At 45.9% G+C, this 19,934-nt stretch overlaps 2 protein-coding genes across 6 annotated transcripts in view; one reads left to right on the forward strand and one right to left on the reverse strand.

Annotated features, from left to right (window-relative positions):
* The window catches only part of PRKDC (protein kinase, DNA-activated, catalytic subunit), a 187,854-nt gene extending 186,338 nt beyond the window's left edge, over nucleotides 1-1,516 (reverse strand). For 3 of the 4 annotated variants that reach the window (XM_033203540.1, XM_033203541.1, XM_033203539.1), the window contains exon 1: nucleotides 1,318-1,471. In XM_033203540.1, the coding sequence (XP_033059431.1) occupies nucleotides 1,318-1,471 (154 nt within the window). Of the gene's footprint in view, nucleotides 1-1,317 lie in introns of all 4 variants that reach the window. The other variant, XM_033203538.1, reaches the window with a different exon arrangement.
* Nucleotides 1,517-1,553: 37 nt separating this feature from the next.
* Nucleotides 1,554-19,540, forward strand: MCM4 (minichromosome maintenance complex component 4). Of its 2 annotated transcripts, XM_033203542.1 has the most exons (17): nucleotides 1,554-2,361; nucleotides 2,478-2,561; nucleotides 2,866-3,030; nucleotides 3,399-3,562; nucleotides 3,651-3,752; nucleotides 4,103-4,198; nucleotides 4,279-4,374; nucleotides 5,918-6,056; nucleotides 7,539-7,759; nucleotides 9,423-9,543; nucleotides 11,799-12,058; nucleotides 12,526-12,891; nucleotides 13,356-13,483; nucleotides 14,855-15,062; nucleotides 16,404-16,632; nucleotides 17,100-17,233; nucleotides 18,069-19,540. In XM_033203542.1, exons 2-17 carry the CDS (start codon nucleotides 2,492-2,494, stop codon nucleotides 18,159-18,161), a joined length of 2,592 nt encoding a protein of 863 aa, XP_033059433.1. In that variant the 5' UTR covers nucleotides 1,554-2,361; nucleotides 2,478-2,491; the 3' UTR covers nucleotides 18,162-19,540. The 2 variants fall into 2 exon arrangements, with proteins under 2 accessions (XP_033059433.1, XP_033059434.1); XM_033203543.1 differs by having other exon boundaries at nucleotides 1,554-2,561; nucleotides 18,069-19,308.
* Nucleotides 19,541-19,934: the final 394 nt, after the last annotated feature.

The raw sequence follows: 19,934 nt of genomic DNA on the forward strand, positions 1-19,934 counted from the left end.
ACAATGTTACTTTTTTGTTTGATATTTCCCCATTGTTAACATATTCTTGACAACAGATAGAATATATAGAATTCGTGTATATAGCATCTTTTTTTTTTTTTTTTTTTGAGACTGAGTCTTGCTTCATTGCCCAGTCTGGAGTGCAGTGGCACAATCTCGGCTCACTGCAACCTCTCGCTCCTGGGTTCAAGCCGTTCTCCTCTCTCAGCCTCCCCAATAGCTGAGACTATAGGCGCTCGCCACCATGCCCAGCTAATTTTTGTATTTTTAGTAGAGACCAGGTTTCACCATACTGGTCAGGTTGGTCTGGAACTCCTGACCTCAGGTGATCCACCTGCCACAGCCTCCCAAAGTGCTGGAATTACAGGCATAAGCCACTGCACCGTGCCACATACAACATCTTGTTTAAACTGTTTTAAGTTATTCCTACAACATATTCACTCCTAGACCCTCCGGAAGAAAATCTCACCTTTTAATAGGGCACAACATCAAGAGGTCTGCACACTCGTGTTTTAAAGGAGGAATACAGGAGTTTCCACACAATGAAATATTCGATTATTTAAACTGCTAAAAAGAGGCACTTTTACTACAGAGAAGAAAAAGTTCCCTCCCAGGCATTGCTAAAGAGTTAAAAGAACATGATTTCAATTGTATTTCTTCAATTTTTCTCAAGGTAGGAACGGTAAATACAGGGGTTTGGAAAAGGTACTGGTGGGATTAGGTGAGATTCAGGTGAAAGAAAATACTTTCTCTTGGCCGGGCCCAGTGGCTTATGTCTGTAATCTCAGCACTTTGGGAGGCCGAGGCGGGCGGATCATGAGGTTAGGAGTTCGAGACCAGCCTGACCAACATGGTGAAACCCCATCTCTACTAAAAACAAAAATAATTAGCCTGGTGTGGTGGCGCGCGCCTGTAATCCCAGCTACACGGGGGGCTGAGGCAGGAGAATAGCTTGAACCCGGGAGGCGGAGGTTGCAGTCAGCCGAGATCGCGCCACTGGGCGACAGAGCGAGACTCCGTCTCAAAAAAAAAAAATTATTTCTCTTGCCCTCCCCCCAACTCTGTATAGCAAGGATTGCCAAATTAGGGGTCGTTTTCACCAACTTTGGCTTTAAAATATCTTTCCTCTAATACTAGGGAGTAAAAAGCAGTATGACAAATCACTTTATATACACGCACAGAAATTCCCCCAAGAATCTAATCGCTGTACTTCAAAATACCATCATCTAAACACAGAGAGAAGCGCCGGGCTGCTCGGCTCCAGAACGACTCGGGAAGCCAGGACCCACCCGCGGCCCACCTCGGGCCGGTACCCACCCAGCACCGCGGGGCTGCTGCTCAGGACGCATTCCTGCCCCAGGCCGCGGATCAGCTGATGACCGGCCAGGGCAGCACCGCAGCGATCCGCGGCGGACAAAGTCTCCTGCAGCCGTAGCAGGGAGCAACGCACACCGGCTCCGGAGCCCGCCATGCCGCCGAGTCCCACTCCCGCGCTTGCGCCCGCTCAGCCCGGACCCGGAAATGCCCCTACGCGCAGGGGCGGGGCTACGGGGCGCGGCGGCAGGAACTTTCCCGGGGACCCCTGCGGGAAAGCCTGGCCTGTAGGCGCGCCTCTTTGGTCCTAATCAACATGGAAACTTAAGGAGAAATGCCATGCGTCGGTCTGACCTGCGGATGTAGATTGGGTGGCTACTTGGTGTTGGGCTTGGCTAAATAGATACCAGAGGCAAATAAAACAAGCGAAGGGCCTGGGTCAAGAGCTCCAAGTTTGTTCCTCGATAAACAGTGACAAACGCGGTCGGGCGCGGTGGCGCCCGCCTGCAGTCCCAACACTTTAGGAAGCTGAGGCGGGAGGATCGCAGGAGTTCGAGACCTGCCTGGGCAACATAAGACCATCCCCGCCACCTCCCGTCCTTAATTTCTTTAATAAAAAAAACTTAGGTGACAAATGCATCTCTACTGTCCTTATTAATCAAAACCGCCTAAGGGATAAAGAAGCACATGCTCCCTAGCCAACGATGACGGAACACACCCCGATAACTGGTGCGGTCGGACCCACTTTTCCCGCGAAAACGCGGCCGCGCAGGAGGTCAGACCATCTAGACAGAGGGGTGCCGAGCGAGGCCTACTTCTGGTGTACGCACGGGCGCTGAAGGAAGTGGCACTGTCCCCCCCTACCGGTGCGCAGTGGCGCCTCCCGGAGGCGGAGCTACGCCCGAGCGTCGCTGTGATTGGTAAGGCCCCGCCAGGGGCGGAGACGACCTTGCCGCCGGCGGGAACTCTGGGTCCCGTGGTTTGGGAGAGCTACTGGCCAGGTGGACCTGGAGCCTGCGAGCGTCCGCAAGCGGCAGCCTTTCGCCGGTAACCGCGCGCCAGCAGGGAGGGCGTGGCGCGGAGCCGGCAGGAACGTCCGCGCTGCGGAGCAGGGCAGGGAAGCCGGGAGGCAGGCCCGGCCCGAGCTTGTCCTTGTCGCGCAGGTACCCCGAGCACCATGTCGTCCCCGGCGTCGACCCCGAGCCGCCGAGGCAGCCGGCGTGGAAGAACCACCCCAGCCCAGACGCGTGAGTGCCCCGAGCCGGGCCCACAACAGCCCCCGGCGCCGCCCCTTCTGCCCTCTCTTGCCGCAACTGGCAGCGCTGGGTGGGTACGTGGGCCCCGGACGCTCAGCCTCGGGCTAGGCGCTGCCGCCTGGTGCGCACAGACACCCACAGTAGGCTGTGGCTTGGGTGCTGCTTAATTTGATTGCCCATTTGCCTCTGTTTGGTTTGGTTCAGTGGTGAGTCATAATGCCCCAAGGGACAGACAAATCCAGGAATACCGGCCCTGAAAGTTCATGGCCATCTTTTCTGTTTTGTGTGACACAAGCTCGAAGTGAGGATGCCAGGTCATCTCCCTCTCAGAGACGTAGAGGCGAGGATTCCACCTCCACGGGGGAGTTGCAGCCGATGCCAACCTCGCCTGGAGCGGACCTGCAGAGCCCTGTCGCGCAGGACGTGTTATTTTCCAGCCCTCCCCAAATGCATTCTTCAGGTGCGTGTCTGAAGATCTAGGTTATGCTGTGCTTGATTACACAGCTGATGCTTTCTCTCCTCAGGTTTACTGTCTTTATTACAGTTGTCATAATGCCTAAAGCATCCCCTCTGCACATGAGTGAGCATATTCTGAACCAGAGGAGCTGAACAGAGTGCTGAAAATAATTGTTATAGGGCTTAGCAGAAGAAGCAGGTTCTCTGATGCTTTTCTTAATAGAACACTTAATAGTGCTCAGAATCTCAACCACCACAGGTTGCCATAAATACTCAAGTTTGCTGTGCGATTAGGTGGTATAGGTCAACAGATAACATGCTGTAATTTCAGGTTTGATACACCACCAGAATTTCCTAATTTTGTTTTTATAGCTATCCCTCTTGACTTTGATGTTAGTTCACCACTGACATATGGCACTCCCAGCTCTCGGGTAGAGGGAACCCCAAGAAGTGGTGTTAGGGGCACACCTGTGAGACAGAGGCCTGACTTGGGCTCTGCGCAGAAGGGCCTGCAAGTGGATCTGCAGTCTGACGCGGTGAGTATGCAGTCTCCTGAAACCATCTTATGGCGGATATCATGTGGGTAACTCCATTCTCATGATTCTGTCATGTTTTTCTGTGTAGGCAGCGGCAGAAGATATAGTGGCAAGTGAGCAGTCTCTAGGCCAAAAACTTGTGATCTGGGGAACAGATGTAAATGTGGCAACATGCAAAGAAAACTTTCAGGTGAGCTATATGTATTAAAATTACTTTGGGCTCTGAAAATGTTGGGAGACCGTGCTTATAACCTATAGCGAAGTAGCCATAGTGACTAGAAGGGCCACCTGTGGTGGCTCACACCTATAATCCCAGCACTTTGGGAGGCCAAGGTGGGAGGATCACTTGAGGCCAGGAGTTTGATAGCAGCCTGACCAATATAGTGAGACTCTATCTCTAAATTAAATTTTAAAAAAGAAAAAGGAAGAAAAATATTTATTTCTGTCTCCTGACAGTGACATACTCATAACTTTGTGTGTTTTTAGTAGTTGCCTGTTCCCAAATGCTATATGCCTAATATGTTTTCTCTCCACTTAAAGAGATTTCTTCAGCGATTTATTGACCCTCTGGCTAAAGAAGAAGAAAATATTGGCATAGATATTACTGAACCTCTATACATGCAACGACTTGGGGAGGTAATCAGATATTCTTTAAATTCAAGTTATATGTTTTAAAATAGTTAGCAAAATATAACTTGTTCATTTTTATCTTGTAGATTAATGTTATTGGCGAGCCATTTTTAAATGTAAACTGTGAACACATCAAATCATTTGACAAAAATTTGTACAGACAACTCATCTCTTACCCACAGGTAAGAATTTAGCTTTGACCTTGATGAATTTTAGTAACTGTCCAGAAAGAATGTTTCCAGATAACACAAATTCCTCGGTAATGAAGATAGTATGCACAAACACTAAGAAAACCATGTATCATCTCCTTTGGCCGGGTGCGGTGGCTCACACCTGTAATCCCAGCACTTTAGGACGCTGAGGCAAATGGATCACTTGAGGTCGGGAGTTCGAGACCAGCCTGGCCAACAAAGTGAAACCCCATCTCTACTAAAAAATACAAAAATTAGCCACACGTGGTGGTGCGCGCCTGTAGTCCCAGCTGCTTAGGAGGCTGAAGCGGGAGAATCACTTGAACCGAGGAGGCGGAGGGGCAGTGAGCCGAGATGACGCCACTGCTCTCCAGCCTGGGCAACACAGTGAAATTCCGTCTCAAAAAAAAAAAAAAAAAAAGGATCATCTCTTTTAAGATGAACTTTTTTTTTTTTTTCACATTTTAGTGTTCCTGAAAGTGGGATTTGTATTACTATCAATGACAGGTTATGGTTTACTGGGCAGTGTTTCTCATGTAGAAAAATGATGAATCTAACAACTATAGCTTCTTGGGTTTCATGAAGTAAGTTATCTTAAATGGAAATACTTTAAATGAATTGCATACTTCCTGCTGCTTTAAAAGAATAATACTTATTGTACTGTAGACTTTGACTTTTTGGCCTCAGGTCAGTTTTTATTCATGAAGTATCAGTTCTGTTGACTCTGGGTGTGGTCTTTGGAGGCAAGCAGACCTGGTTTTTGAATCTTGATTTTGCTGATTACTGGCTGCATAGGGTTAGTCAGGTTCCTTAGCCAACCAAAAGCTGTTTCCTCATCTGTAAAATGGGAACCATATGTTAACAAATTTGAATAAATATGATTTAACTTACTTTGGTGTCGCTGGGCGCAGTGGCTCATACCTGTGATCCCAGCACTTTGGGAGGCCAAGGCAGGCGGATCACCTGAGGTTGGGAGTTCAAGACCAGCCTGACCAACATGGAGAAACCCCATCTCTATTAAAAATACAAAATTAGCCAGGCGTAGTGGCACATGCCTGTAATCCCAGCTACTCAAGAGGCTGAGGCAGGAGAATTGCTTGAATCCCAGAGGCAAAGGTTGCAGTGAGCCGAGATCATGCCATTGCACTCCAGCCTGGGCAACAAGAGCAAAACTCTGCCTCAAAAAATAAAAATAAATAAATAACTTACTTGGGTATCATTTCATTATAGAAGGAAAATAATGAAAGTATGAGGTCAAAATTGTTTTCCCTTCTAATAGAAAGCATAAAATATGCCAGTATACATCAAGAAGGCACTTTTATATAAATTACCAAACTTAACCCAATTGAGAATGTGCAGAAATAGATAGTTCAGCATACCTAAATTTGAAAACAGTATATGCATGATTCTGTAGGATAATACTTTGGGGGCATGACATGTTGTCTTGTTTTTATACTTTGCTAATCTGACGTGCCTTTATTGTATTTAACACTGAGATATGAATACAAATACATCTTCATATTTATTTTTACAGGAAGTTATTCCAACTTTTGACATGGCTGTCAATGAAATCTTCTTTGACCGTTACCCTGACTCAATCTTAGAACATCAGATTCAAGTAAGACCATTCAACGCATTGAAGACTAAGAATATGAGAAACCTGAATCCAGAAGGTAATGTATTTTTCATGGGATTATATTTTGTAAGGAAAATGCCTTACATGAAAATAGCCTTGTTTCATCAAGAAACTATGAAAGAAGTAATTGGTGGTGGTAGTCAAGGTGATGGATTATAAATTGACAAAATAATACAGATTCAGTTATCCTGTATACTTATGAACCCCATATACTTTTTGAATTTAATTGAAGTTTCTGATATAAGAGATTGACTATTGGCTGGGCGTTTGACTATTGGCTGGGCGTGGTGGCTCACGCCTATAATCCCAGCACTTCAGGAGAACCAGGCAGGCAGATCACCTGAGGTCAGGAGTTCCAGACCAGTCTGGCCAACATGGTAAAACCCCTTTACTAAAAATACAAAAATTACCAGGGCGTGGTGGCGGGCGCCTATAGTCCCAGCTACTCTCGGGAGGCTGAGGCAGGAGAATCACTTGAACCTGGGAGGCGGAGGTTGCACTGAGCTGAGGTTGTGCCATTGCACTCCAGCCTGGGTGACAGAATGAGACTCTGTCTCAAAAAAAAGAAAAAAAATAGATTTTAAAGACTTGAGGATCACTTGAGGCCAGGAATTTGAGACCAACTTGGGTGACTTAAGAGACTCCATCTCTTTTTAAGAAGAAATTAGCAAGGCACAGTGGCTCGTGCATGTAATCCTACCACTTTGGGAGGCTGAGGTGATGAGCTTACTTGAGCCTGGCAGGTTGAGGCTATGGTGAGCCGTAATTGCACCACTGTACTCCAGCCTGGGCAACAGGTTAAAACCCCATCTCAACAACAGCAAAATTGTAGAGGTCTCATGAATCAGTGGCAGGATAGGGGGAACTTCATGGCTAGCAGTGGCTAACTACAGGCCAGAACAGGGCAGCTCGTCTGAAACCAGCAGGGGAAATTAGTTGGGGGCAGTGGGACCTTCAAAGGGGAAAAGTTGTCTGTCAGGAAAGGTTCAAATAATAGAGGAAACAAGCAAGAGTGAAAGATCAGACCATCTAAGGGGTTCTGTGTGGATAGTAATTACTGTAAAGTATAGAGGACTTTTTCCTCTGCCAGGTGCTCTTACTCTCTTACTAGTCTTGAAGTACACTGGCACATTCAGTCCTTGGCTCTGGGGTGGGTCCTGATACCACCCCATTCTATAGAGGACACAAAATGTGCACAGAGAGGCTAGGGTTGGGACTCAGTCCAGCCTATCTGGCTTTTTTCCTGACACAGCAGGGTGTCATACAGGAGGCTGGGTGAGTGAGGCAGGAGGCAGGGAGGAGGGTAGGCAGACAAGAAGGGAGCAAGGGATGCCTGCTGGACAGGGGCCAGAGGTTCGCTGGCCTTGAGAGTCTCCTGAAGACATACCCTGCAGACGACTAGACACAGAAAGGTCACCCTAGACAGACTTGTGGGCACCCAGCACCTGCCTGTGATCCCAGCTATTCCTGGACCTCTGCACCTCAGATAGGCGTGCTGACCTCTCTTCTCCCCTCACAGACATTGATCAGCTCATCACCATCAGTGGCATGGTGATCAGGACATCCCAGCTGATTCCTGAGATGCAGGAGGCCTTCTTCCAGTGCCAAGTGTGTGCCCACATGACCCGGGTGGAGATGGACCGCGGCCGCATTGCGGAGCCCAGCGTGTGCGGGCACTGCCACACCACCCACAGCATGGCACTCATCCACAACCGCTCCCTCTTCTCTGACAAGCAGATGGTGCGCAGCCACCCTGGCCCCCCAGGCTATGCTTTGCCTGTCTGTATCCTCAAAAGGCCGACTGTAACTTGTCCCTCGGACCCCGAGCCTCACTTCCCGAATGGCATCCATCCCTCTCTGGTCTTGTGGGTTTCATTAGTGGCCTATGGGCTAAATACACAGAGCATGCAAAGGCCCTGCTTCAGGGCACTGTCCCTGTGCGGTTGCCAGTAGTACTGTCTGTTGTTAGAGACATCATATTTTCATGGCCTAAAATGCTTCAAACATTTGAGATGAGAATACTTGGTTCAATGTCGTTCTGCGGTTTTTCCATTGGTAAAGGATGGAGGAATTTTTCTGAAATTTTTTCACAAATTTTATTGTCTAAGAAGTTTGATCTTTTTCGGCTGGGCTTGGTGGCTCACGCCTGTAATCCCAGCACTTTGGGCGGCTGAGGCGGGTGATCACAAGGTCAGGAGATCGAGACCATCCTGGCTAACGGTGAAACCCTGTCACTACTTAAAAAAAAAAATACAAAAAAATTAGCCAGGCATGGTGGCGGGCGCCTGTAGTCTCAGCTACTCAGGAGGCTGAGGCAGGAGAATGGCATGAACCCAGGAAGCGGAGCTTGCAGTAAGCTGAGATAGATTGCGCCACTGCACTCCAGCCTGGGCAACAGTGAGACTCTGTCTCAAAAAAAAAAAAAGTTTGCCCTTTTTTCTCTCTATTCATGAAATTGTAAGATGAAGTTACTAAAATGACAGAAATAAGTAAAGGGAAGGTAGAAAATTACTTATTTACCATGATTGTAACTGTAAAGATGTGGGAGGACAGAGTTTGAGTTTTTCTGTGACAGTGTGTGCATGGTTTCTTTAATGTTGCATGGGACAGAGCTGGAGACAGAAAGGCAGGCACCCTGCTCCCCAGGAGCATATGGCCACCTATTCTCAGAATCCTGCAGGCCGCCAAAATGGGCTTAGAGAAAAGTCCAGCATCCTTAGGCCTGTCAGAGGGTACCTGGTTTGGAAAGGCCTTCCTCAACCCTGCTTTATGAAAAGCATCTCAGCTTCCCCCACCGCAGCTCCCTACATTCCTTCCCCTGTTTTGTTGCAGTCTGCTGCATTTGTCACTGTCACATGTTATGTGCTCATTTTTCTGTGTATTATCTGCCCCTTCCACTCCATGAGGCAGGGAACTTTGTTCACTATCGGGTCCCTGACACCTAGAATGGGCTGTAGCACAAGCTGGGTGCGCCACAGATACCTGTTAGATGAGTGGATGCAGGCAGGGTTGTGAGGTGCGCAGACATGCCCGACAGTGGGCCTTAAGAATGTGTGCTGCAGCCAGGCATGGTGGCATGCGCTTGTAATCCCAGCTACTCGGGAGGCTGAGGCAGGAGAATCACTTGAACCTGGGAGGTGGAGGTTGTGGTGAGCCGAGATCGCACCATTGCACTCCGGCCTGGGCAATAAGTGAAACTCCATCTCAAAAAAAAAAAATCTGTGCTGCTTTACCCAGGAGATCTAGAAGTAGCTTCTAAAGAAATAATGAGAAACATGGACAAACGTTTATGTGGGGATATGCACTGCAGCCTTACATGGCAAAAGCAGTACAAAGACATGCAGATATTTGTCCTCCTGCACTCTCTTTGTGGCCCACATGTTCTCTGTTTGCTGCCCTTCAGATCAAGCTTCAAGAGTCTCCAGAAGACATGCCTGCAGGACAGACACCACACACAGTCATCCTATTTGCTCACAATGATCTCGTTGACAAGGTTCAGCCTGGGGACAGAGTGAATGTTACAGGTAAGAGTGTAGGTTTGCACCAGCACTTGAGCATGCCTGTCTTGTTTTCAATGCTGTGCTTTAGTGAGTCATTGGACTCAGTCACAGGTCCAGTTCTGCCTGCAGTTGTCACTGCATGTCTTTGAGACTGTGGGGTATATCCCTGCTTTATCTGCCACCTTTTTAACTGAGTACCACGGCCCAGCATCATGAAATTGTTCAGTTCTTCTCAAACTTGAATGTTGGAACTCGTGGTTTGTGTGGTCACTCGCCTCTTGATACCTCAGTATCCTGGAGCTATGTGTGTCTCAAGTCAGTACTGTTGGCATCATGAGACAGCAGCCTCAGATAGGCTGGTATGGGTAGAGTTTGAGTTATGCCATCAGCTAAGTATTATCAATGCTGGAGTTGTAAGTAATTTTTACTTATTTCCCAAATGTATAGCCAGGCGTTAACATTTGTTTGTTACAGAGAAGAATGAGTCAGAGTGACTTGTTTCCATGTGTAGAAGCTGAGGTTCAGGGATGCATAGACAGCAGTAGCTCAGATGCCACGGTAAATCAGGACCCAAGACTCCTTCTCTTGCTGCCACGAGAGTGTTCTTTGCACAGCACCACATGAGTGTGGCAGTCTTCCATTTGAATCTGTAGAGTCACAATGCATTTTGGTTGGCGGCAAGGGAGTGTTGATGGCAGCACAGTTCTTCATTGATGGGCAAGGAGGCAACGGTCACAGAGTGCCTGAATCTGCTCCTGAGCGGAGGGCCTGGGGCACACCACGCATCGGCCCTTGTCTTCAGTGAGGCAGTGCTCACCCTGTTTCTTCCCCAGTGTGAAGTCCCGCAGTTGTCACTGGCAGTCTTCCGTTGTAAAAGTACTTGTAGTCATTGAGAATTTGAAATAATGCGTAGTCTTTAGTGAGTGACGTGCACATTTCCAGTCCTGCTACCCTGAAACCTTTGATAAAGTATTTAATCCAATATTTTAGTTTCCTCACTTACAAAGTGGAGTTAATGTGATGATACATGTGTGAGAGTATTTGGGGCCTAGGGGCTGTGGAAAGTGCTGTGTGGATGTGAAATAAGTATCAATGCTGCTCTGTGAGATAAATCATCATGGGCCACTTTAAACATAATCATCCATCCCTAGCCTATATCGGAGTGAAGAATAGTGTGTATTCTAAGAATGGGTGTAAACTGGTTTGTTGTGTTAAATAAGAATTACACCAACCCACTAAATGAACGAGACCAGTGCTCTGTGCCATTGTGTTGAGATAGTTGTAAGGGAGAAAGGCCAGGCTTTCTCCAAAAGCTACAGGAATCAGCCTAGAGTTAAAGACTTCTGATTTGAAATCCAGAAAAGACATATCAGATCAGACTTCTGTATGTGGGGAGCCTACCTTCCAGAAGAATGCATGATTTGCATGCTTTTGTCAGGGGTGGTGGGCGGGGGGTGGGACCTAGTCTACTTTTAATGGCTGGAGGATTTTAGCATTTTGTTGAAGTCAAGTAAGTGCTAAGCAGATTCTGTACACTCAACTTAGGGAAGTAAAAATACTGCTTATTAAACACAACCACGAACCCAGCATTGAGCCAGAAGCACAGCAGCTCCATTTCACCCTCAGGGTGACTATGCCCGTGGACGTGCTCATGTAACTACAGTTGCCCTGGAGCACTGCTGACTAGTGGGCCCAGGTGAACGCGTCCTCGGGTCTGTCATTTGCAGAAACCTTGGTTCTTTCTCTTTTTGTTTTGTTTTTGAGACAAGAGTTTTGCTCTTGTTGCCCAGGCTGGAGTCCAATGGCACGATCTTGGCTCACCGCAACCTCCGCCTCCCAGGTTCAAGCCATTCTCCTGCATCAGCCTCCTTAGTAGCTGGGATTACAGGCATGTGCCATCACGCCCGGCTAATTTTTGTATTTTAGTAGAGACAGGGTTCTCCATGTTGATTAGGGTGGTCTCGAGCTCCTGACCTCAGGTGATCCGCCTGCCTCAGTCTCCCAAAGTTCTAGGAATCCAGACATGAGCCACCTGGGTTCTTTCGAGCTTGTCCGTTTCCTGCTGTTTCCCAGCTTGCTCAGAGCAGGCGGGATCTTTGCATTGTGGGTCTGAGTCCTGGGCTTGGGAGAGTCATTTAAGAGATGGTGGAGCTCACCTTTCCAGGGCTAGCCCAGTGTGATGCCTCACTCTGAAGTACACCTGTTGCCTACGCTGGTTGCTGAGCCACTCGGAGGAAGATGTGGGAAGGTAAAAGTGCATCTCCTGGTTGTGCCCTCAGGCATCTATCGAGCAGTGCCTATTCGAGTCAATCCAAGAGTGAGTAATGTGAAGTCTGTCTACAAAACCCACATTGATGTCATTCATTATCGGAAAACGGATGCAAAACGTCTGCATGGCCTTGATGAAGAAGCAGAACAGAAACTTTTTTCAGAGAAACGTGTGGAATTGCTTAAGGAACTTTCCAGGAAACCAGACATTTATGAGAGGCTTGCTTCAGCCTTGGCTCCAAGCATTTATGAACATGAAGATATAAAGAAGGTAACAGTGGATTTTAAACTAGGGGTTGGGATTTACAATTCTTTAGAATCAAATAGTATAAACATCCACTCCTCCACTTAAGCCATCTGCCATAAAGGACGCGAGCTGTGGCCTGTTAGAGCAAGTGCTGGCAACCAGACTTGCCATTGGTTGAGGAGAGTCATAGCATTGTCTGTCCTCATCTCTGCTCTAAACTTAGGTTTCTAAACAGAAGCGGCCACACAGTATCACAATAGGGACAGGGACTTGCATGGCCACCATTCTGGTGTAATGATGGGTGCTGATGAATAAATTGGTCAGTGATAACTTAGAGCATGTCAAGCACTTTCAGGAGCCTTTTTATACCTTCCTGCAATTTCCTAATTGTAGCTCTTTATAAGAGACAAAAGTACCTCTAAAGTTTAAACTGCGTCTCAGTTACTGTGCAGAAAATGAATGTTTAGACATGTCTCTATTTGATTATTTAGGGAATTTTGCTTCAGCTCTTTGGCGGGACAAGGAAGGATTTTAGTCACACTGGAAGGGGCAAATTTCGGGCTGAGATCAACATCTTGCTGTGTGGTGACCCTGGTACCAGCAAGTCCCAGCTGCTGCAGTACGTGTACAACCTCGTCCCCAGGGGCCAGTACACTTCTGGGAAGGGCTCCAGTGCAGTTGGCCTCACTGCGTACGTAATGAAAGACCCTGAGACAAGGCAGCTGGTCCTGCAGACAGGTGCCCTTGTCCTGAGTGACAACGGCATCTGCTGTATCGATGAGTTCGACAAGATGAATGAAAGTACAAGATCAGTATTGCATGAAGTCATGGAACAGCAGACTCTGTCCATTGCAAAGGTGAGTCACCTTCTCCACCGTGAATGTGGACATGTTTAAAATACGTGGACCCTTTAAAGACAGCATCTGTGGAACTGTGCTGTGCTACCTTGGTTCTAACTTGGGGAGATTGGTACGTGCTTTTCACATCATATTTCAGCTAAATCTCTACATATCTTCTACAGGATATCATGTTTTGTCTTTATTGCTGTACTAGCCTTGAATTTGTCCTAAAGCTCTTGCAAGGTGCCTGCTTCCTGAGAAAGATGTGGTTATAGCACACATTCATCTAAACTCAGTCCTTGGCATGAATCTGAGGACAAGGCTTATCCAGGTGAACTGCTGAAGTCAGTAAAGGCAACATGGCTCAGGCAATAGAAATGCTGTAGAGGGAATATGGGTTTAGTAGGTGGTCGGGCAAAGACGGTGCTTGTTAATTGCCAGCGTCAGGGAGAGGCTTCTAACCGCACTGTTTTCTCTAATAGGCTGGGATCATCTGTCAGCTCAATGCGCGCACCTCTGTCCTGGCAGCAGCAAATCCCATTGAGTCTCAGTGGAATCCTAAAAAAACAACCATTGAAAACATCCAGCTGCCTCATACTTTATTATCAAGGTATTAAAACAGATTTTTATTTTGTTCATTTGTAGAATATTAAGGGTGAGATTGAAAAGGAGCTACTAAGATTCAGCAACTGCTAACGGAAACTCTTCACTCTTATCAAGATGTTTCAAATTTCGTTGGTCAAGAGTTTTCACGACAAGGATGATGTGTGTTCTCATTTGATTTTGAAGCAGTTGGGATGTTTCCCTCCCACGCCATTTTCACATGGCTGTCACTCACTACCCTTAGTCCTAAAGCCACTGCTGAGAGTCAACAGAGAACAACTCTGTACCGTAGATGAGGCTCTAAAAAGTTAGATTTATTAAAGTGCAATCACATAATCTTCACTCTCAGCCCCACTACAAATATTGGACATTTTTCATAAATGGATTTTAGGTTTTAATTACTTGCTTTTTTTCTTTTTTTTTTTTTTGACGAAAGTTTTTTTCCCCAAAAAACAGTTGAATGTGTTTTCATTCAAATCTTTCCATTGTCAACCAGGTACAGTGACTCACACCTGTAATCCCAGCACTTTGGGAGGCTGAGGTGGCTGGAGCGCCTGAGCTTTGAGGCCACCCTGGGCAACTTGATGAAACCCCGTCTCTACTAAAATACAAAAAATTAGCCAGGCGTGGTGGTACATGCCTGTAATCCCAGCTACTCAGGAGGCTGAGGAGGCACAAAAATTGCTTGAGCTAATGGGAGCGGAGATTGCAGTGAGCTGAGATCATACCACTTCACTCTAGCTTGCGCTATAGAGTGAGACTGTCTCAAAAAAAAAAAAAAAAACCAACAACTTTCCATCGTCAAAATTATAGAAACCTTTCCCTAAGGGAGGTCTTCCTTTGACTCAGCTGATTGGTCCCCAGCCGTTCCCTGGGCCGACCTAAGGGCTAGGGACAGCACAGGGTGAGTGGGGCGAGTGGATGGACACAAAGGCCCTTTCCACACCAGGCAAAGACGCTTTTCCCTGCGGGCGCTCACAGGATGCACATTCACTGCACATCTGTGGTGCTTGAGCAGTCTTTAGTATGTCGTTTGTAGGTGTATTGGTGTCTCAACTAGGAAAACAGTTTTTTGTTGTTGTTGTTTTGTTTTTTTGAGACAGAATCTCCCTCTGTCGGCCAGGCTGGAGTGCAGTGGCGCGAACTTGGCTCACCGCAACCTTCGCCTCCCAGCTTCAAGCCATTGTCCTGCCTCAGCCTCCCGAGTAGCTGGGATTACAGGCACGTGCCACCACTCCTGGCTAATTTTTGTATTTTTAGTAGAGACAAGGTTTCACTGTGTTGGCCAAGCTGGTCTCAAGCTACCAACATCAGGTGATCCACCTGCCTCGGCCTCACAAGGTACTGGAAAAACAGTATTTTTACTTTGTTTTCTTAGGTTTGATTTGATCTTCCTCATGCTGGACCCTCAGGACGAAGCCTATGACAGGCGTCTGGCTCACCACCTGGTCGCACTGTACTACCAGAGTGAGGAGCAGGCAGAGGAGGAGCTCCTGGACATGGCAGTGCTGAAGGACTACATTGCCTACGCACACAGCACCATCATGCCACGGCTAAGTGAGGAAGCCAGCCAGGCTCTCATCGAGGTAACCCTGCTGAAAAAAGGCTTACTGTGCCTGTAGCCCACAGCATTAATGTAATCGACCAATCATCTCCTTTAAAATATTAATTATTTTGTTAAGAATAACATACTGTTTTCTTCCTTTTTTTGAGATGGAGCCTGGCTTTCTTGCCCAGGCTGGAGTGCAATGGTGTGATCTTGGCTTACTACAGCCTGCGGCCTGTGCTTCCAGGTTCAGCGATTCTCCTGCCTCAGCCTCCCTACTAGCTGGGATTACAGGTGCCCACCACCACTCCCAGCTAATTTTTGTATTTTTAGTAGAGACGGAGTTTCACCGTGTTGGCCAGGCTGGTCTTGAACTCCTGACCTCAAGTGATGCGCCAGCCTCTGCCTCCCAAAGTGTTAGGATTATAGGCATGAGCCACCATGCCTGGCCTAAGAATAACATACTCTTTTTTATAACTGTTTATTGTTTCCTCCCATATTACAGAATTGACTTTACCAAATGTTGCAAAAGGGGGAAATAGTTCATTTATGTAGGTAGTACACACTATATGTTTAAATACTTACAAGCATAGTGAATTTAAGATCAAAGACCTGGTTTCAAATAGAGGCAACACTACATTGTTATTTGGAAACTGAAAAAGTCATCCAGTTTCTGTAAGCTTCCTTTTGCTTGTAAAAAACAGATCGAGCAGTCTTTTAGGTTCGTTTTTCAGCATCCTTGTACGTGAACTGAAGTGCACAATGGCACATTTAGGTTATTCGAGCATTGTGATATTAAGAAAGTTCCTGGTGCTTTGATGAGCTTTACATCCAAACTGAGCTCCCAAAAATGCTAAGATGAAAGTTACAGACATGTAATTTTTTTGTGTGTCATAGTCTTGGGGGTTGTTCATGAAGAAATAAGACTGTGTCATCTGTATGTGAGATTGACACAACTTACCTTTGCAGCATTCTCCCAGCAGTCCTTATGTGCCCCATGTGAGCACTTTTCACAGACAGACCCTGATTCTCCCTATGAGTCGTCACAGACTGCTCCTCTCCCCACATGCCACATTGCTTTCCTCTGCCATGCCATGCCCATCTCTGTTCTTCAGAGCCACATTAGATGCCACCCTCTCCAATATTCTTCCTGAGCATCTCCCAGTTGGAATATGTTCACCTACCACTGCACGCCGAACGTTAACGTCTTCACCTGGGATTTCTGTGGTCTGTGTAGCCTCTACCACTTGATGAGCTCCAGGGCCCAGGACCATATCTGAGTTCTGTTTACTTTAATGGAAGCCTAAGTGTTCAAAATTCAACACAAAACTAAAGTTGTTGTCACCAAGGAGGTTTGTTTTTGTTTTTTTACCTTCAATAGGCTTATGTAGACATGAGGAAGATTGGCAGTAGCCGGGGAATGGTTTCTGCATATCCTCGACAGCTAGAGTCATTAATCCGCTTAGCAGAAGCCCATGCTAAAGTAAGATTGTCTAACAAAGTTGAAGCCATTGATGTGGAAGAGGCCAAACGCCTCCATCGGGAAGCTCTAAAGCAGTCTGCAACTGATCCCCGGACTGGCATCGTGGACATATCTATTCTTACTACAGGTTTGTTATTTTCAGTGAGCAGAAAAGCTTTTGAGAATTATTTCAATATGTATGTAGTTCATATGTCAGATTTAAGCTAACAGTTAAATCATTTGAAACGGAAGTTCTTAACCTTTTTTGGATTGGGACCCCTTTGAGAATCTGATGAAAGTTGCCCTTTAATCTTGTCTTGATATAGTTTTAAGGAGATTCTGTCTCTTCGACTGTCTGGGAAGTTTTGTTAGAGAAGTTGTTTGTTTCTTAGCAGCAGCTGCTTGCTGCACAGATGTGTATACTGTTTCCACGGAAAGCGACAGCTAGTGGCTTACAGAAAATTCCAAATAATTCAAAACTCATTCCCTTCAAATGTACTCAGCCCCTGTCCCCTTACCTTTCTAGATGATACTACTAAAGGAATATTTTTGAGAATTTGAAACATTTCATTTCATAATAGCAAAAATGTTTTCATTGATATCTTTTTAAATCAGGGATGAGTGCCACCTCTCGTAAACGGAAAGAAGAATTAGCTGAAGCATTGAAAAAGCTTATTTTATCTAAGGGCAAAACACCAGCTCTAAAATACCAGCAACTTTTTGAAGATATTCGGGGACAATCTGACATAGTAAGTGTTTATATGTATTTTTTGTTTGATAGAACTTTCTCTTTTTCCTTAATATTGCTTTTGGGTTTTTTTCCTTTATTTATTAAATAATAAATATAGATAAGAATGAAGAAAAGGAAGATGAACCATAAGCCATCATCAAGAAATAATCACAATTAAAATTTTTGGCTGGGCACAGTAGCTCACGCCTGTAATCTCATTTGGGACTCCGAGGTGGGCGGATCACTTGAGGCCAGGAGTTTGAAACCAGCCTGACCAATATGGTAAAACCCTGTCTCTATTAAAAATACAAAAATTATCTGGGTGCAGTGATGAGCACCTGAAATCCTAGCTACTCAGGAGGCTGAGGCAGGAAGATTGCTTGAACCCGGGAGGCGGAGGTTGCAGTAAGCTGAGATCCTGCCACTGCATTCCAGCCTGGGCAATAGAGTAAAACTCCATCTGAAAACAAAAGAAAAAAATATTGTTATGCCCCTTTTATAGTTGTTACAAGTTGGTTTTAGGAATGAAATATTTGGGTGTCATTTTGTAAATAAGTAAGGTGAGTTGTTTAGTGAATAGAACTATGCAGGCTTTCAGTGCTGGTCCACTTTCCATCTCTGTGTTGTCACTGAGAGGGCAGAGTTGATAGTTACAACATGGACTATACAGATGCCAAGTCTATCATAGGGACCATCTGGCCACTCCACTCCTGATTTAGAGCATAAGGCATGTGTACAGTCACCAAAAAAAGAAAGATTCTGGGTGGTACTTTAACATTAAAATTACAGTGTCTCTAACAGGTAAAGGAGGGACTTGACATGTAAAATATTTATTTTCTTTCTCTTCCCCACAGGCAATCACTAAAGATATGTTTGAAGAAGCACTGCGTGCCCTGGCAGATGATGACTTCTTGACGGTGACTGGGAAGACCGTGCGCTTGCTCTGAAGCCTTGTGAGCAAGGAAGGCTGCCTGCATGTCCTGCTTGCTGCATGCCACACGGGTGTGGCCTGCATCTCAGTTGGCCGCCATCAGTGTAAATAGAGCTTAAAGTCGTGGTTTGGCTACATAAAAATTTTCTAACTTGGTTCAATATTTGTAGTGAAGTATCTGTTCTCTTTTTTTTTTTTTTTTCCTACATTATAAATAAAAATACTATGCTGGCCAGGCACGGTGGTTCACGCCTTTAATCCCAGCACTTTGGGAGGCCAAGGTGGGTGGATCACGAGGTCAGGAGTTCAAGACCAGCCTAGCCAAGATGATGAAACCCATCTCTATTAAAGATACGAAAAATTAGCCGGGCATGGTGGCACATGCCTGTAATCCCAGCTACTCAGGAGGCTGAGGCAGGAGAATGGCTTGAACCCAGGCAGCAGAGGTTGCAGTGAGCCAAGATCATGCCACTGCACTACAGCCTCAGTGACAGAGTGAGACGCTGTCTCAAAAAGAAAAAAAGTACCATGCCAATTTTCAAACATACCGTAGAGATTATTTTCAAGTGCCATTTTATAGTATAGCAACAGGGCTTTTACTCTGTGTATGCACAGATACAGTCTGGGGCATGGTTTCTCATGGCCATCATCAATATGCTTAAGGATTTGATGACAGGCATAGCCAGGGCATATCACCTCAGTGGTAAAGGGCTAGAGCCTCTCTTTTTTACAGCACTGGTTTATTTTTGTTTGTTTTTTGTTTTTTTTTGAGACAGAATCTCACTCTGTCACCCTGGCTAGAGTACACTGGTACAATCACAGCTCAATGCAGCCTTAATCTCCTGGGCTCGGGTGTATGTCACCATGCCTGGCTGCTTTTTGTATTTTTTGGTAGAGACGGGATTTCACCATGTTGCCCAGGCTGCAAGCGATCTGCCCACTGCAGCTTCTGGAAGTGCTAGGATTAGAGGTGTGAGCCACTGCACCCAGCCTTTGTTTTATTTTTTATTTTTTGAGAGGTATAATTCTTTCTAGAGGTTTTTTTCTCATGGCTACTATTAGATCAGGAATGGGTGATTGGAGATTATTAGATTCTAGGTTAACTTCTACCCCTTTACCCTAATACATAAAACTTTTTCCTAAATAAATTATAGAAGGAATAATACTTGGTTATCTGGCATTATTTTTCATTAAGGAAAAAGCTTTACTAACCACTACGTTCATGGAAATTTGTAGTGGTAAATATTTGATAGGTCATAAAAAACACCATAATACAACAAATCTCGTTTTCTTTAAATATTGATTAAATCCTAACAGTCATCTTTATAAAATGACCATAGGCTAAAATCTTATGTGTAAGTACTACTACAATAAATAATTTCTGAAACCTTTAAATCATATGAGTTGGGCCTTTTTTATAACTTAGAATCAACATTTGTTAATAAAGTATCCATAGAAAATGATAGATCTGTCCGGGCACAGTGGCTCAAGCCTATAATCCCAGCACTCTGGGAGGCCGAGACAGCCGGATCATGAGGTCAGGAGATCGAGACTATCCTGGCTAACACGGTAAAACCCCATCTCTACTAAAAATACAAAAAAATTAGCCTGGCATGGTAACGGGCACCTGTAGTCCCAGCTATTCTGGAGGCTGAGGCAGGAGAATGGCATGAACCTGGGAGGCGGAGCTTGCAGTGAGCCGAGATCGCACCACTGCACTCCAGGCTGGGCGACAGAGTGAGACGCCATCTCAAAAAAAAAAAAGATCTAGTTGAATATTTAAATAGTA

Source organism: Trachypithecus francoisi, unplaced genomic scaffold, assembly GCF_009764315.1.
Source record: "Trachypithecus francoisi isolate TF-2019V2 unplaced genomic scaffold, Tfra_2.0 Lachesis_group7, whole genome shotgun sequence".
Classification (NCBI taxonomy): Eukaryota; Metazoa; Chordata; class Mammalia; order Primates; family Cercopithecidae; genus Trachypithecus; species Trachypithecus francoisi.

What these genes read in the sequence shown, in the direction of transcription:
- MCM4 (XM_033203542.1), top strand. Translation starts at nt 2,492, where the DNA reads ATGTCGTCCCCGGCGTCGACCCCGAGCCGCCGAGGCAGCCGGCGTGGA. An exon ending in AACATGAAGATATAAAGAAG is followed by an intron (nt 12,059 to 12,525) that starts GTAACAGTGGAT and finishes TTGATTATTTAG; the next exon opens with GGAATTTTGCTTCAGCTCTT. An exon ending in AGACTCTGTCCATTGCAAAG is followed by an intron (nt 12,892 to 13,355) that starts GTGAGTCACCTT and finishes TTTCTCTAATAG; the next exon opens with GCTGGGATCATCTGTCAGCT.